This window comes from Aspergillus aculeatus (genome assembly GCF_001890905.1).
Source record: "Aspergillus aculeatus ATCC 16872 unplaced genomic scaffold ASPACscaffold_16, whole genome shotgun sequence".
Classification (NCBI taxonomy): domain Eukaryota; kingdom Fungi; phylum Ascomycota; class Eurotiomycetes; order Eurotiales; family Aspergillaceae; genus Aspergillus; species Aspergillus aculeatus.
Window position 1 is genome coordinate 145,480 of NW_017962991.1, and position 16,363 is coordinate 161,842.

General features: G+C 53.8%; 6 protein-coding genes across 6 annotated transcripts; 4 read left to right on the top strand and 2 right to left on the bottom strand.

Moving 5' to 3' along the window:
* Nucleotides 1-865: 865 nt before the first annotated feature.
* On the top strand, nt 866-2,611 carry ASPACDRAFT_34614 (histidine phosphatase family protein; the record flags this gene model as incomplete). Its single annotated transcript, XM_020200056.1, has 3 exons — nt 866-992; nt 1,055-1,208; nt 1,264-2,611. 3 exons carry the CDS (start codon nt 866-868, stop codon nt 2,609-2,611), a joined length of 1,629 nt encoding a protein of 542 aa, XP_020052787.1.
* Nucleotides 2,612-4,138: 1,527 nt separating this feature from the next.
* On the top strand, nt 4,139-5,170 carry ASPACDRAFT_46615 (uncharacterized protein; the record flags this gene model as incomplete). Its single annotated transcript, XM_020201815.1, has 1 exon — nt 4,139-5,170. One exon carries the CDS (start codon nt 4,139-4,141, stop codon nt 5,168-5,170), a length of 1,032 nt encoding a protein of 343 aa, XP_020052788.1.
* Nucleotides 5,171-5,984: 814 nt separating this feature from the next.
* On the bottom strand, nt 5,985-8,825 carry ASPACDRAFT_54370 (uncharacterized protein; the record flags this gene model as incomplete). The annotated part of the gene is made up of 2 exons (XM_020202873.1): nt 5,985-8,179; nt 8,225-8,825. 2 exons carry the CDS (start codon nt 8,823-8,825, stop codon nt 5,985-5,987), a joined length of 2,796 nt encoding a protein of 931 aa, XP_020052789.1.
* A 398-nt stretch (nt 8,826-9,223) lies between these two features.
* Nucleotides 9,224-11,089, bottom strand: ASPACDRAFT_125046 (sodium:calcium antiporter). The gene is made up of 2 exons (XM_020196782.1): nt 10,571-11,089; nt 9,224-10,515 (listed from the first exon to the last, which is right to left on the bottom strand). The coding sequence occupies exons 1-2, from the start codon at nt 10,790-10,792 to the stop codon at nt 9,583-9,585; spliced, it is 1,155 nt and encodes a 384-aa protein (XP_020052790.1). The 5' UTR covers nt 10,793-11,089; the 3' UTR covers nt 9,224-9,582.
* Nucleotides 11,090-11,903: 814 nt separating this feature from the next.
* ASPACDRAFT_34361 (uncharacterized protein) lies at nt 11,904-13,681 on the top strand (the record flags this gene model as incomplete). Its single annotated transcript, XM_020200037.1, has 3 exons — nt 11,904-12,220; nt 12,270-13,277; nt 13,363-13,681. The coding sequence occupies 3 exons, from the start codon at nt 11,904-11,906 to the stop codon at nt 13,679-13,681; spliced, it is 1,644 nt and encodes a 547-aa protein (XP_020052791.1).
* A 657-nt stretch (nt 13,682-14,338) lies between these two features.
* Nucleotides 14,339-16,048, top strand: ASPACDRAFT_34204 (uncharacterized protein; the record flags this gene model as incomplete). The annotated part of the gene is made up of 1 exon (XM_020200027.1): nt 14,339-16,048. One exon carries the CDS (start codon nt 14,339-14,341, stop codon nt 16,046-16,048), a length of 1,710 nt encoding a protein of 569 aa, XP_020052792.1.
* Between the last annotated feature and the right edge of the window lie 315 nt (nt 16,049-16,363).

Below are 16,363 nucleotides of genomic sequence, written 5' to 3' on the forward strand. Positions count from 1 at the left end.
TGAGGCTTAGAGCTAGTATAACCTCATGAACTCATTTGATCTTATCTACTTTTCTTTCTTCCCTCATATGTTTTTTTCTCTTGAGAGACAATACCAATAGTCACCTTTCCGCTTTGTACTGCTTGAAGAGACATCATATCCACGAAATGGGAGTTGTTGTGTGCGGATCGCCTGAAGGAACTCAGACAAAGCACCCGATTCATGCTGGGCACAAGAGCACCGTTGCGGTCACGGAAGACTCGGAAGACACAACAAGGGAAAAATAACTTAGGTTGCCTGGGGGTCCGGGTAATTTCCCCAGCCCTTGGCATTTCCAGGGCTATCGATAACACGGTCTCCCTTGGTCGAGTTTCATTGGTCAAACCCGACATCGTGACATTTCGCACCGGCTGCTTCGTGCAGGCTGTCTCGCACGTGGTCTCGCTAATCAATCAGATAATCTCGGTTGATGATTAGGCCTCGTCCCAGAGTCTGGGCTTTAAGGACGTGGACCCAATGACTTGCGAAGTCTGACCAGATTTTATACTTCGTGCTGACTCAGGCTCTACTAGTAGAGCTTCGCTTATTTTAATAGGGTCTATTTGATGCACGAAACTGCCGAAATGCCCTCTCTGTTGAAAGTCGACTTGTCCCACGTGGTGATCTGGAAGATGTTGATTGCAGCGTAGTTCATGTGTTCATTCATTTCTCCAGGTTGCAGTCACCCTTCGAAAACCATGATTCCCCCACAACAGCCGACATGTAGGCGGTCCAATCGTATTCTTATAATCTACGATATTATGCGACAACTTGGATGTATAAAAGGCTCGGCGGACAACGCTCGGTGAGATGCTGTGTATAAAGAGCTCGAGGATTCATGATGGCCATGTATACACTCAAGTCATTGGTTCTCTCCGTGGCAATTACCACGGCGGTTGAGGCCAGTGCGATTCACCAGAGAGCGACTCCCACCCAGCCTAATTGGTTCCAAACCTCGCCTGATCTCTATGCTGGTTGGTCCCATTGATTTTCCTCCCATTCAAACAGCCACAGCCACTGACATGTTACCAACTAGGCACTGTCGCGACCGGTGCTGCGCCTTTCCTCGCCGAAAGCAACCCTGCACCTTTCGGGGATGCTACCTATGTTCCCAATGCTCCGCTGGAGACCTCGGAGCCCATTCAGGGTGCGAAGGGGAGGAATATCTTTCACCTCATGGGTGACCTGAGGTAAGATTGGCCCCCCTCAGCATACGTAATGATCATAGCTGACTCTTCTCAACAGCCCTTACTTCTCGCCGCCCGAGGGCTTCGGGGTGAATGAATATCCGTTGCCAAAGGGTGCGCACATCACCCAAATGCACATGCTGCAACGTCACGGTGCGCGGTATCCCTCTTCATCAGAGGGCCTGGATACTTGGAGTGCTGCAATCGTCAATGCAACCGCCAAGGGCCACGTCTTCTCCGGTAAGCTCGAGTTTCTCAATCAGTGGTCCTACAAACTGGGCAAGGAGATCCTGGTGCCGCAAGGCCGTCAGGAACTATTCGATGCTGGTGTTCTGAACTTCTACAATTACGGCCATCTGTACGGCAGTAGCAACAGCACCTCGAAGCTCGTGGTGCGCACGACCCTGCAGGCGCGGATGCTCGAGAGCTGCGAGAATTTCTTGGCCGGCTTCTTCGGGCTGAACTGGCGGGACCACGCCAACATCCTGGCCACCATCGACCCGGCGACCACCGGCGAGTCCGCGTGCACCAAGGCGTCGGAGACCATGATGGAATCCATCCAGATCCCCGTGGGCACCTGGATGGCCACCTATCTGCAGGAGCGCACCGCCGAGCTGCGGCGTCTGACGGGGGCCTACAACTGGACGGTCACCGACACGTACCACGCGCAGGCGCTCTGCCCCTACGAGACCATCAGCCTCGGCTACAGTGACTTCTGCCAGCTGTTCACGTACGAGGACTGGGAGAACTACGCCTACCTCATGGACCTCGAGTTCGCGGGGCTCTCCGGCTTCCACAGCCCCACCGGCCGCGCGCAGGGCATCGCCTTCGTGGAGGAATTCCTGGCGCGCGTGGAGGGCCATCTTCTGGAGGTGGGCGCGAACACCACCGGGGCCAATCTGACGCTCGACACGAACCCCATTACCTTCCCGCTCGACCAGAAGCTGTACCTAGAGTTCACCCACGATGCCAACATCGTCTCCGTGTTGACAGCCTTCGGTCTCACGCAATTTGCCGATCCCCTGCCTCTCACCGGGCCCACCAAGAATCAGCAGTTCCACTCCAGCCGCATCGTGCCCTTCGCGGGCCGTCTAAATATCGAGATCATCAGCGCGCCGCACAGGGTCTTGACCAAGCGGTCATCGTCCAAGGCTACCAGCAAAAACGGCGACTATGTGACCGGTAGCGGCCCGACCCAGTATGTGCATTTCATTCAGAACCAGCGCACCATCCCGCTCCACGCTAGCTTCGACGAGTGCGAGTACCGCGAGGACGGGTGGTGTGAGCTGTCGACCTTCCTGAAGATCCAGCAGCAAAGTCTGGCGAGGGCGCAGTATCAGTATGCCTGCTTTGGGAACTGGACGATGAAGGGGTGGGGCGCTGTCACAAACGGTGTTCCTGCGTAAGTCGGTAGGTGGTTAGGGCATGTACGGGCACGATTCAATAGAATCCCTGCCTCACCACAAGTGGTGACCTCACTGCATATTCCCATCGATACTGAATTTGTTGCTACTATGTACCATCACAACTAGGCAAGATAGATACAGTATACCAGTATCAGAGTCCTTCCGACCACCTCCTGCCAGGAACGTTGACCCCCGCGGAGCAAAGCAGCTGAATTTGGCCGGTCCATCCGTGCTATCCGGCATACGGTAGAGCTATCGCCGCATCAATGTAGGTTCCTAGTAGCACGATAAGATGCATTGTCTAGTTGATAAGTAATGATTAGGCTACTAGAATCTATTTCTTCTTGCAATGATTGATGCCAGTATGGTTAAACAACCTGGATTTACCCATTGACAAGGGTTCGGGTTGGTTAGTGGAGCGACTCCCTTGGTCTTATACCCACTCACTACCTACCAAGGTCCCGCCCGATTGATAGTAGGTCATTTACATGTTCCGACAATTGTAATCTTGGCATATCATTGAATAGCCAATATTCATCCATCAGTAGCTTATGCTCAAGCCAGCAAGGGCTTTTGTGGCAGCAGAAGCATTGTGGTGATAATGAATGGGGATAGGGAATGTCTAAATTGGAACCTTGAAGTGTACTCAGCCAAAGGCGCGGGCATCGGACCAACCCGAAATGCGGGCCTCGGCAATGGGGCGGCGGCTTGCCGCTTGCTTGCCTATTTTGGCGAATTTCCCTTCTTGTCCCGTGGTGGGCTGAATGTACCCGTATATATGACCCATGGTGGCATCTGACAAGGAAGTCATGTGGAAAACGGAATGAGTCAGAATTTCGAGAACCCCTCGGTGCATCTTGTTTCATGCACTTACTTAGCCCAGTAGGCATTCGTTTATCTGGTATCAACCAGTCCATCAATTGTCTGACACAGAGCCAATAACGAGAATCGCTGACCTCGGGCTCGGGCACCTGAGCAAAACTGTCAAACATGGCTATATCTCTGGAAATAATCTCCATCAACGGAAACTGCTGGCCGTAATTCAGAGAGGTGATGCAACTCCGACCGGGAATCCGGGGGTTTGAAACTGTATTTCTTCTTACGGCTGCGGTAACCAAGGGTCTGACAACTTTATTCCCGGGGATGGACTCGCGTTGCGCATGATGATTCGGCTCTGGCTTGGAGTCCACCCTACCACTTCGACCGGTACCACTGATCACTCTCCCTTCCTATCAGCTGATTCCCTCGATGGCGAAATCCATCACGGTTCCCGGTTGAGGCATGGCCCTATTCTCGCCTTACAAGAAGATGCCGGTCACTGTTCGTCGCTCATCAGTTGGTATATGCAGCGCAAACTGGAGTGGGCGGAGGAAGCCCCGCGGTGAGACAAAGAGAAGATACAGAGAACCTCAAAGCGACGTGCATAGACATCTTCATCGTTCAAGAAAAGCCAAAGAGTCGATTCCTGCAGTTTCCGGCAGTTTCCCACGATGCAGACCGCGGCGCACCGCAACCCCGCGCGGCCTCATGACGAACTTGTATGAGATCCCCGCCGGGCTGGTCACCGGCATAGAGGACAGCGCCCTTGTGGCGCAGATCATCGTGGCCGTGATCCTGGCCATTGCCTTCTACAACTCGCTGGAGCTCGTCGTCCTGCTCTTCCTCACCTTCAAGAAGTATCGCGGCCTCTACTTCTGGTCCCTGCTGGTCTCCACCGTGCTGGGCGTCATGCCCAGCGTCGTGGGCCCCGTGCTGCACTTCTACTCGCTCGGCCCCCTCCTGCTCGCCCTGCTCATCTCGAACATCGGCTTCTACGCCATGGTGCCCGTGCAGTCGCTGGTCCTGTACTCCCGCCTGCACCTGCTCATTCGCAACAAGCGGCGTCTGCGCCAGATCCTCTACCTGATCCTGCTCACCACCGCCATCCTGCTGCCCCCGACGACCGTCACCACTTACGGCTCCGCCTTCGTGGGGACTGGCCCCTGGAACGCCGCGTACCAGGTCATCGAGCGCGCCCAGGTGACCGGCTTCTGCCTCCTGGAGCTGTTGCTCTCCACCTTGTATATCCGGGAGGCGGTCCAAGTGCTGTGGGCCGGCGATCCTGCGCTGCTGCGCCGACGGCGAGAGTCTGGGGAAACCGACGGAGGAGAAAGAGAAGGAGGAGTTGGTCACAGCAGCGGCGGGGGTGTGATCTACCAACTCGTGGCTATCAACATCGTCATCATCGCCCTCGATGTCGGCCTGCTCGTTCTGGAGTATGTCGGGCTCTACTATCTGCAGGTCGCATTAAAGTCTTTGGTCTATAGTATCAAACTGAAGATGGAGTACGCGGTTTTGGGCCGGCTTATCACCCTCACGGGCCGGCGTGCCCATCGCGAGGAGCCGGTCGCGAGACTCGAAGATCCGGCGAGGGTGCCGGACTTTGTGGGGGCGGAGTATGCGGCCGTGGACTTTTCGCACCCTGTCCAGACATCGAAACCATCCATGTCCTCGGGGTGTGGGAGCGGAGATGCGCGCAAGACAGATCCAGTACCATCCCCTCAAATCTCCTTCCAATAAATCATGCCTTGTAATCGTCAATGTCAAAGACCACATATCTGTAATAGTCGTCGCCGTATCCTTCGCGTTCCGTTCTACAGAGATAGGAAGAGCTACATACGTAGATGAAGTACCTCGGCTGCGATGCTCATTGGGAGTTCCCGTTCGCCAGCCATCTTTTCTGGGTCTTACGAACAATGAAATTGGGCTATAGTATCATGAAGCGACTTGTTTTTCCGCTGCGTTTAGTACTGCTGCTGATCAAAGAACATCAAAGAATCTGAAATTATGATTCTAATCTCGATCCCACTCTCAGGAAACTTCAACAACCCAGTGTGAACGGAATGATGACGATAGGCTTGTCGCGACAATACTCTGTTGCCGCTAAATGTACTCCGACGCCCCTTGAGCCGGGCCTACCAAACTGTATCTCTGTAACCTAGTGAAGCTCTCTGTGCAACTTACGTTCTCGATGACTGTCTCTCCTAAGACTAGCTTGTAAGAGATAAGTACTAAATCAGCAACGCTATCCGCGACAATCTCAGCTGAAACCGGCCGCCGACGAACAAACGGCTTACCTTAACTTCATATACTTCAACTTGTCCCATACTCAATGAACAATGAGCGTTCTTTCTTTGCCGGGACCAAGTTTGCTAACCAAACAGGTCCAACAGAAGGGTCCGTGAAGAGGTAAACAGATGCACTGATACTTCCTAGAGGACGCCAAGCTTATCGCGGCTAATCGGACCATCCACTGCCCACTGCGAGAGCCGTCGGATGTTGCGGGCGTGGAACGTAAGACAAGGGTTCCACAGGGAGGATCTAGAATCTCCTCTCAGCAGTCAATCGCAACCATGGCCGCACCCGCAGCTGCGAAGTCCATCTTGTGCGCGCATGTGCTCTCCGACAGAGGATGCAGCAATAGCTGGACATCCCTCAGCCCCTTCAGGATATCGACATCCCCCACCCACTCTCCACCGTCGTTGACGGAGATGGTGGTCTCCAGATAGTAGGCTTCCAGGCTTCCATAGCTGGACGACCCCAGACTCACAGGCCCTTCCCATCCGGTGAAGGACAGGTGAAGTGAAGTGCCGTCGAATTTCCCACCGACCGGGTCGCCGTCGAACGGATTGTGGTTGACAAAACGCCACCGGTCAAGGCTGTGTTCTCGCATTGCTAGTTCGGGCGGCGATACCAAGAGAGCAATGCCTGCCTTTCCCACATTTCCGAGCACGTGGGAGACGGCGCAGGATGAGGTTCCTCTCGGAAAAGTTGGGTCGCTTAGCAGCTGTTCGGCGATGAATAGAGAGTTACCACTCGATATTGCGAGGACAGCCGCAAGCTCCGATGTGTCCACGCTGATAGTACCCGACTCAAATTGGAGGATCGCTGCAAATGCGTGCTCCCGGGATAAAGTGGTGGGATAGACAGAGTCCTGAAAATATCCCTCGCGAGCTTGGTGCTCGGCGAGAGGGCCCGACATGTCGAGCTCATGGATAACTGACTGTACCCATTTCCATGAGTGGACAGGATTCTTGATCACTCCCATGGACACTGTAGCCTGGGGTAGGTAGCGCTTGTAATAGTCCACCACGCGCCCGAGAGCGAGGAGGGAGTTTTCGTGGAGCGGTTGAGAAGATCCGAAGTGGCTCAAAAGCTGCTGGGCCACTGTACCAAGCCTTAGACGATTTTTATCAAGCAAATCCTGGACCATTGACAACGGGACGATGCTGGGAAATGTCTCGGTCTGGGCAGAGGATCGGTTGTTTTGTTTTCTGTAAACGGCTGCAAGATTGTGGTCCCCGAATGCAAAGTCAAACAAGACCGACTGACCGGCCTGAGGACTATCTTCCAACAGCTCTGCAAAGATGTCTTCATATACACCGGGTGTAGCGGCCTGAACAGCATGGCCTTTGGATGCCGCGAGGGTAGCGATGCAAACCCAGTTTTCTCCTGGCGGGACTTCAAGGCATTCGATCGTGTCTTCGTCCACCGTTTCACAATCGGCGCGTTTTCTTTTCATACCACCACGTACAGCGTCTAGATGCTCAGCTGGCTCAGCTGTGATCTGTGAATATGCCCAAGAATTGGACCGAGTCCGGAAGCGAATCACATAGTCAGAAGAATTCAGCTGATACTTGGCACATAGTGTGCGGAGCATGTGGATACGTTCACCTGGAACCTTAACCATGCGCAGAAGGTGCTGAAGGTTCGCTAGACCGAAGAAGGCGGACATCGTGTTGTGTGTGTTTCCGATCCATGACCTTCCATAGTTGGCACCGTGTCGCATCAGTTGCATTGCCGCTTTCCGGTCGTTCGAATCATTTGAGAGTACCATCTCTATACCATCCTTGAGAGGGAAGATTAGCTGTAGTAATCTCATCAGATCCCTCAGAGACTCCGGGCTATCTTGTACGAGGCCTACTACATCGTATTGAGATAGGTCTTCGGTGAGCTCTGCTGGCTTTTCGGCAGTTCGACACAGCCTCGCCCGATAGATTTGATTAAAAAGCTTCCAGAGTGACCTCAGAATCTTTGCAGCAGGTATTGCATCATCGCATGATCCCAGAGAAGCCCCAAGTGCTAGAGCTTGTAGCTGCTCTACTGAGATCCTCGAGTCGTGCATCGTGGACCGCTCTCGTTGAATAGTGCCATGATATCGGAGACTTGCCAGTGGTAAAGACCAATACACCCCGTCGGCATGCTGGTCAAGCTGAGAAGCGATTGATATCGTGACAATCCCGCCCTCTTTGACCAAGAGGTCTTTCTGACGTATCTCCTTCGTGGTTGAGCCAAGTACGACGAGGTCCGGGTAGAGATGCCACGACGTCAAGCCGAGCAGAATTCCTCCGTCTGTTATTCTTCGTGGCTCACCCTTGACTAACTTCTCCAGTGTAGTCAGCGCGCGGTGAAGATTGAGCAGTACACTGTCATAGCAATTGATCTTCTTGAATGATCCCTCATTCGGCGATGTTTGAGATTTGACTGCCACGGAAAGATTGTTCATAATCAACTGCACTTGGATCTGCTCTTTCTTTCATGCTTGATCGGCGACTTGTAACCACGCCCTCGCACTGGAATCCCAGTTTGCCAGCAAAGTGCCTTCAATCTCGTGAGCAGCAGCCAACTGAGCTAGATAATTGTCCACAATCTCGAGTGACTGGGCCTGGCTTCTAATGACCGCTTGGCGATGAGTGACCAATTCCGACCAGATGGCGGTAGCTTCCTGAGGAGACCAAAGGCGAGCCAGCATACAGGCAAGAAGGTGTATGCGGAGCACCGATTTCCCACTTGTAGCGCTGGCCCAGATGGTCGTGGAGTCGATGCCCAGATGCGTGCCAAAGAAGCCATCGACGATATCTCTCGGGCTCTGCACTCTTTGGGTGGTTTCCTGCACAATCTCACTGGCGCGAGTGCCATATGCCTCTAGCAGAGCGGGGACCTCGGGTAAAACATCATCAAATAGCACACCTAATCGTCGCGCAAGGATATGGAAGGATCCATCCTCTGCGGACTGTCGTCGGGCCTTGGAGAGTTGCTTTCCCAGGGGTTGGAGCTCGACGGGCGCTTCGACTTTAACCAAGGAGAAGTCAAAATTTAGATGCGCGAGAGCAATGTTAGACTCGGCAACAGCGTGCAGCGGCGCAGCCACTATGCTCTGGATGGAAGCTGACATCTTGATGACTCCGAGGATGGCAGGAGGGAGGTTGAAGTGCGAGACTGCGGCTTCGGGGTCATTGGCGCCCAATCCCCCATCCGTCGTCAGCCTTGTCATTTACCCCTTTCGGCAACCGGGAATCGCCGTCACCACCATCTGGCATCTCACTGGCTTATGATCAACATATTAGTGTTTTTGGTCTTCTGACATAAGACTGTGATTGGTTGGTGATCAATCTGATTTAGAGCAAATTCCTTGCGAGGTGTTGATGCGCTTCTATGGGGTTATTATTAGCTTAGAGCTATTATCCATCCACTGATTGGAAATTAAAGTACCCTTGGGTATTGTCGATGAAGTAAAATGTCTATAACATATGTGAGAAAATAGAACTATACTTTCTTCCTTCTCACTGGTTTGTGGACTTGATAGTTTTATGAGCTGGAACTGATTATTTTAGCTGGAATTTTTCAACAGTAGTCCCCGGAAAATAAGCTTACTGGACAATGCCTAAGATACTATCCAGGCTATGTCTTCATACTTGACAGTCTAGCTAAAGAGGAGCTTGACTACGCATCGACCGTCAGTACTAGCCTTCATGAAGTGCAATCCATGGAGCCAATCACGGAAGATATATCAAGAAGACCATCGGTCTAGTCAATAGTAAACAATAAACAGATCTTGCGTTATCAGGGAGATATAGCGTGGGGATGGCCCAAATCCCACTGCCCGTATCCTCCGACAACTCTCTTCTATCGCTCATTCTGTGCTGAGCTTTTCACCGCCGGTAAACAGTGAACTCCAAGCACAAAAACACAACGTAAGCACCCAAGAGCACAATCGCCGCAATTCTCCCCAGTCCCAAAAACACGACAGCACAAAACACCAAGGAAGAAACCCAGACCGTCAGAAGCTCAAAAGCGACAAATCCACTACCCGCCTCCTGTCCCTGGTCCCCCGCCAGTGCAACGACACCCACACAGAGGGTCAGCAGGAAAATGTTGCTTCCGGCCGTTGTCGCGGCCAGAATGCCGCCGTGGCCTCGGGCACCACTGAGGACGGCAACCAGTTTCTCTGGGAGAGTCGTGGCAAAGGCGACGATCGTCAAGCCAAAGACAGTGCCGGAGAGATGCAGCGAGTCTGCGACGGTCACGGCGCTATGGGAGATGATGTATCCGGACAGCGACAGTGCGAAGAAGCCGAGGATGAGCTGAAATAGGTGGTACGGGAGGCTTCTGATTTTTCTGCCGTCGCTGCCTTTGCCTGTAGATGATGGAGGATTATGCTCGTTCGCGAGGAGAGGAGAAGTCTCGTAGAGTTCAGGGGCATGGGTGGCAAATTCGTCGGCTTCGCTATGACTGGAAACGCCGGACTCACTGCTATCGTCGCTGTCTGATAGCTCGGGGGCCGACGCTACACCCCTGTAAATAGCGTAGATGATCGAGCCGAGGTAGAGGCCAAACACGGCGATCAAGACCCCGCCGACCGTCGGGTTCAGTTGGTTGAAGAACGCCAGCAGCACGAATAGCGTCGTGACCACGAGCAACAGGGCAGAATACAACTTTGCGCTGCGGTCGAAATCCACTCCCTGTGGGTGAAATAGTAGCCCTAAAGGGAAGGCCCCGAGAATGTTGGAGATGGTCGAGCCCATGACATTCCCAAGGGCCAGGGGCCTCTGATGTTGCAGGATGGCGGCAACCACTACAGCGAGCTAAGTAGGGGATTAGCTAGGATACATCTAGATGAGTTTGCACTGGAACTCGAACCTCCTCCCATTCAGCGCCCGCTGTCAAAAGTGCAATGACCGTTTGGGAGACGCCTAGGCGCCGCCCGACAATGACGGTGTGGTCGATGAACTTGTCTGCGCCGTAGTCGAGGACAAACACGCCTGCAATCAGGGTGGCAACATTGAAGCACAATGTATTCCAGTCCATCGTTGATTGCTGTGCCACTGTGGATATATCAGGGGCGATGAGAAGATGAACCATGTAGTGTACTGTGCATCGGTTTGAAGCAGTAGCCTAGCGCCGACCGCCTTTGCTTGATGGCAGCCACCCTTTTGTCATGCCATCACGTGGCCGCCAAACTCAAAAATTTACTCCAAGAATATCCATGATCACGGCGACAGCGAATTGACTCGACTGTTTCGGTTGAAGACCTCACTGAGGCTGGGTTCTCTATTCCATCGTCAAATGGCATGTTCACCAAAAGTGTACAAATTTCATTGCATATTGGAACCACAATCCTTTCCTGACAATGTTAGATTATCTAGCATTAGTGCTAGCATGAGATTCACATCACGGGAATATAATCTATAAGATACTGTTTTAAGTTTCATGTTAACATGCCCAGGCTGCTCCCCAGAGACAGCACGAGATCATGATCATGATCATGATCCTGATCATACGAGTTATTCTCCGGTATCGGAGAACTGGTTGGCCTAGCCGGGATCGGACTAGACTCCGAGCGAAGCGGGACAAACAAGCCTTCAGGCCTTCAGGCCTCGATGCCAAGCTTTCAACCCTGTTTGAGTCTTTTCTCCACCATTCGGCCCATCGTCTGTTCGCAATCACCAATCACTCAGAACTTCCCAGTCTCACATTCCTCCCTCCCCTCCCCCACTTTCATCGCAAGATGGGCCACATAAGACGGTACCTGAAGTAGCCCATTGCGCAAGCCACCTTCGTCATTCTCAGTAGGGCTGGGTCCGTGTACTGAGTATGAAGCTCCCCGCAAAAGCAATCCCTCCCGTCTGGACCGCTTTTAGCGTCATGATCCGGGATCTGCAGCAAAGTTCCTGGTGATCGTTTCCTGTTCCGATCTGCGATCATCACCAGTTCCCTAGATTTTGTTCAAGACGTTGTGGAGGATGTAGCTTCGAGTTTAGTCTCCGCTGCTGCCGCGTCACCAGTTTCTTCATCTCTACACCGCAGAGTATACGACTACATTCTCACATGATGGTCACCAACAATGGCCTATATGGCATATGGCCTATATATATCATCATACCGAACGGCCAACTTCTTGATGTTGCAGGCATCATTCTAATCATCAGCCATCTGTTCTCCTCTGGTCGGGTTGTCCGTTACATTCTCCAGCATGTGGTTTGCGAACGTGGCTGTTGTGACGGCCTTGGTCGGCTCGGCGGCGACGGCGGCCACCCCCTTGACTTCGGCCAACTGCAAGGCCGCTACCTTTCAAAGGTACATTGATGCCAATGGTACGCATGCCAAGGTGCAATGGGCAACTTACATTCCTGCCAATGGAACGTTCAATCCGATGAACTACACGTCTTCCTCTGAGTATCCCACCAACCTACCTGAGGGATGTGGCGTGCAGATCAACGTTCCTTCCGAGGGCAACTCCAGCTACCTAGTGGGCCTGATCTTGCCGTATGACTGGAATGGTCGTCTGCTGTATGTATCACCGCATTGTCTTTGACAATCCTTACTGACTTGTTTACAGCTCGGCTGCTGCCGGTGGCGGCATCAACTGGGTTGACATGGGCACTGGCACTCACTACGGCTTTGCGACGCTCTCTAGTAACCTGGGCCATGTCGGGATCGACACCGAAGGTACCTGGGCGATTGGCCGACCTGAGGCGGTGGTCGATTGGGGCTACCGAGCCTGGCACGGGGCGACCGTCTTGGGAAAACTATTGATTCAGAATTGGTATGGCTCGGCCACAAAGTACAGCTACTTCTATGGGTGCTCGACCGGTGGCCGACAGAGCATGAAGAACATGCAGGAGTACCCGGACGACTACGACGGAATTCTCGCGGGCGCCCCGGCCTGGTGGACCACACACCAACAACTGTACAACCTGAAGCAGACCACTTACCAAGCCCCAGCCAACTCCTCGCACACGATTCCGGAGCCGATGTTCGATATCATCGCCGCCGAGGTGCTGAGGCAGTGTGACCCCCAGGATGGCCTGGTCGACAACATCATCTCCGACCCGGCGGGCTGTAACTTCAACCCCAACGTCCTGATGTGCAATGCGACCAGCGCGGCGGACGAGTGCCTGACTGCGGAGCAGCTCGCCACCTTGTACAAGATCCACAACGACTGGGTCGATGTCAACCAGACCTACGTCTATGGCCACATGTGGCTGGGCAGCGAGTCCTCGTGGCTGACCGGCAACATCGGACTGGGCGAAGACAGCACGATCGACCAGCAGTACTGGTATCTGCGCGACCTGATGGGCCTCTCCGACTTTGTGTGGCAGGATCTGGATTACAGCACCGTGCAGCTCGCCGACCAGCTGAATCCGGGCAACGCGACGGCCGACCGCTACGACATCAGCGCCTTCCACAACCGCGGCGGCAAATTCTTGCACTACCACGGTCTGTCGGACTCGTACGTCTCCCCCGATGCCAGTATCTACTACTACGACCAGGCCTTCAGCGCGCTCAAGCTCCAGGGCGTCGAGATGGATGATTTCTACCGCCTGTTCTTGATCCCCGGCATGGAGTAAGTTTTTCTATCGTCTTCTTCCTGCCTAGTCACCGCCTGAAATGGACCCTCATGAATTGGCTGACTGACTCTCGATCAAAAGGCACTGCTACTCGACCCCGGATATCATGAACGCCCCCTGGTACATTGCCGGTGCGGACCAAGCCGCCATGATCAACACGGGCACGTACAGTGTCCCCGGGTACCGGGACGCCAAGCACGACATCATTCTCGCGATGATGGCCTGGGTGGAGAACGGTACCGCCCCGGACAGTATCATTGCCACCAAGTGGAAGAACGACACGACGGCAACGGAGGTCCTGCGCCAGCGCCCCGTGTGCCACTACCCCTACCAGGCCCAGTACAACGGGACTGGTAACCCGGATGAGCCCACTAGCTGGAGTTGTAAGCTCTTGTACTAGGACTGTTGCAGGAGAGGGGGATTGGAAAGAAGATTTCAATCGATGTGAATTTGAAGTCAAAGGGCAAGCTTTGATGACTTGGGAGACACGAGTTGGTTGTTGGATTTGTTCTCATGATAAATATTCATGAATAAATTGATACTGAACTTTGGGGCCGGTGTCCCTAGAGTCAGAGTTATTGACGGGGGTATCCCAGCTTCATATTCTTTTTCTTTCCACCTACCGCATCTTATCAGTCTGATTTCGTTAGTTTCAAGTTCAATCATCTCACACTCGGGCTTTGTACCTATGCACAGTACCTTTCCTGTTCAAGGCCCTCTTTGCGAGCTGTGGAGAGGATGGGCGGATTCTGCCGCTTCTGATTGGTGGTTTGTGCCCGACAGCTCGGCTTTGGTGGTTTGGAATCTCCGGGTCTTCCATCTTCATCCCCGGGCATGGTGAATTGCGGACCAGCGGCATAGACATATACGTAGCATGATCCACTGTAATTTCCCATTCTGCACTGTAGATCATCTTAATTATAGACGATCACAGACGACTATACCTGCAGAAACCAGTCATGGCTCTACGGTCATCATTTAAACAGGGCGGACTCTCCCCTGTTTCATAGGGCACTTTGCAGGGCACTGGCGGTTGCATCAGAACAATTGAGCCATGATGCGTTTTTTACTTGCTACTACGCTTTCAGCTGTGGTCGCCGTGCAAGCGATCTCTCTGGAAGATGTGTGCACTCCGATCTACGTGAAATCCAAGTTGCCGTCCGACTCCGTGTATCCTGGGATCACCCTTGATCGTTCTTTCATCGAGGCCAGTCCGGTTTACAACTCGACGACGAGCGGCTCCGCGATTTTTCCAACGGAGACTATTGACTACCGTAACGTGACGCTCGCCTACTCGCACGATGGCCGCAACGACACCGTCAAACTTCGCTTCTGGCTCCCCCGGCCTGATAGGTTTGAGCGGAGATATCTGTCCACTGAGGGTGCGGACTACTACATCAACCAAGGAGTCCAGCAGCTTCCCGGAGGCATCATCTATGGAGCGGTCTCGGGTTCCACCGATGGAGGCTTTGGGAGCTTCGACACCGGGGTCGACGAAGTTCTCCTTCTGGCGAACGGCACGCTGAACCACCAGAATGTCTACATGTTCGGGTACCAAGCCCACCACGAACTCAGCACGATCGGCAAGAGCTTGACCCGACGCTTCTTCAACATGACCGACACCGACAAGCTCTACGCCTACTATCAGAGCTGTTCCGAGGGTGGCCGGGAAGGATGGAGTCAGGTGCAGCGGTTCGGGGATGAATGGGACGGCGCGGTCATCGGGGCGCCTGCGATCCGCTACTCCTTCCAGATGGTCTACCACCTCTGGGCCAACGTGGTTGAGAAGACCCTCAACTACTTCCCGTCGCAGTGTGAGATCGAGGCGATTGTCAACCAGACCATCCAGGCTTGCGATGGCTATGATGGCCGGAATGACGGCGTGGTGTCGCGCTCCGACCTGTGCAAGCTGCACTTCGATCTCAACTCCACCATCGGAGAGCGCTACTACTGCGCGGCCGATGGAGACGTCCCGGCCCAGAACTCGACCATCTCCGCCAAGGCGGTCGAGGTCGTCAACACGATCCTCGGGGGCATGAAGGATCTGCAGGGCAACCAGGTCTACCTCTCGTACCAGCCGGGGGCGCTCTTCTACGACGCGCAGTCCACCTACAACACCACGACCGGGGCGTGGGGGCTGGACATCAATTCGTTCGGGGGCGAGTACGTTGCCCGCTTCGTGAACCTCATTGACGCGGACAACCTCTCGTCCCTTGACAACGTCACCTACGACACCCTCCGTGACTGGATCCAGCAGGGCTGGCAGATGTACGAGGATTCCATCCACACCGCGTGGCCGGACCTCACCCCGTTCCACCGCGGAGGCGGCAAGATCCTGCACTATCACGGCGAGCAGGATGGAAGCATTCCCACCGCCTCCTCCGTGCACTTCTACGAGTCCGTCCGCCGCGTTATGTACCCCGGTCTGGCATACAACGCGAGCAATGCGGCCTTGGGCGATTGGTACCGCCTCTTCCTCGTGCCCGGGGCCTCCCACTGCATGAACAACGACCTGCAGCCCAACGGGCCGTTCCCGCAGACCTCCCTCGCCACCCTCATTCGATGGGTGAAAGGCGGCCTCGTCCCCGTCACGTTGAACGGGACCGTGCTCAGCGGGAGCTTCGAGGGCCAGGAGCAGCAAATCTGCGCTTGGCCCCTGCGTCCCATGTGGTACAGCAACGGCACGGAGATGAGGTGCGAGTATGACCAGACTTCGCTGGACACGTGGACCTGGGATTTTGATGCTTTTAACATGCCGGTCTACTAGACTGTCAGTGTTTACTCTGTTCGCTTCGATATATCAATAGGGAGATGGACTCCACACACATGGACATGGGCATGGGACATGGCGGCTGAAGACCTTAAAGCTTTCTATCCCCTTATATGTACACGTCTGCTTTTTACGGTGCCGTCGGGAATTTTCTTTTTGTATTATTCTGTGACTTTTTGACTTCTTGCGGTGAGAGGTTGCGGGTGGAATCACATACGAAAGCCAAAGAAGAGGCCTCAGATGTCGATCACTACAGCGAATCAAAAATTGTTTAATCTAGCCAAGGTATATAGTCTTCGAAACACTAGGCAA

What these genes read in the sequence shown, in the direction of transcription:
- ASPACDRAFT_125046 (XM_020196782.1), bottom strand. Translation starts at nt 10,792, where the DNA reads ATGGTTCATCTTCTCATCGCCCCTGATATATCCACAGTGGCACAGCAA. An exon ending in CGGGCGCTGAATGGGAGGAG is followed by an intron (nt 10,516 to 10,570) that starts GTTCGAGTTCCA and finishes TCCCCTACTTAG; the next exon opens with CTCGCTGTAGTGGTTGCCGC.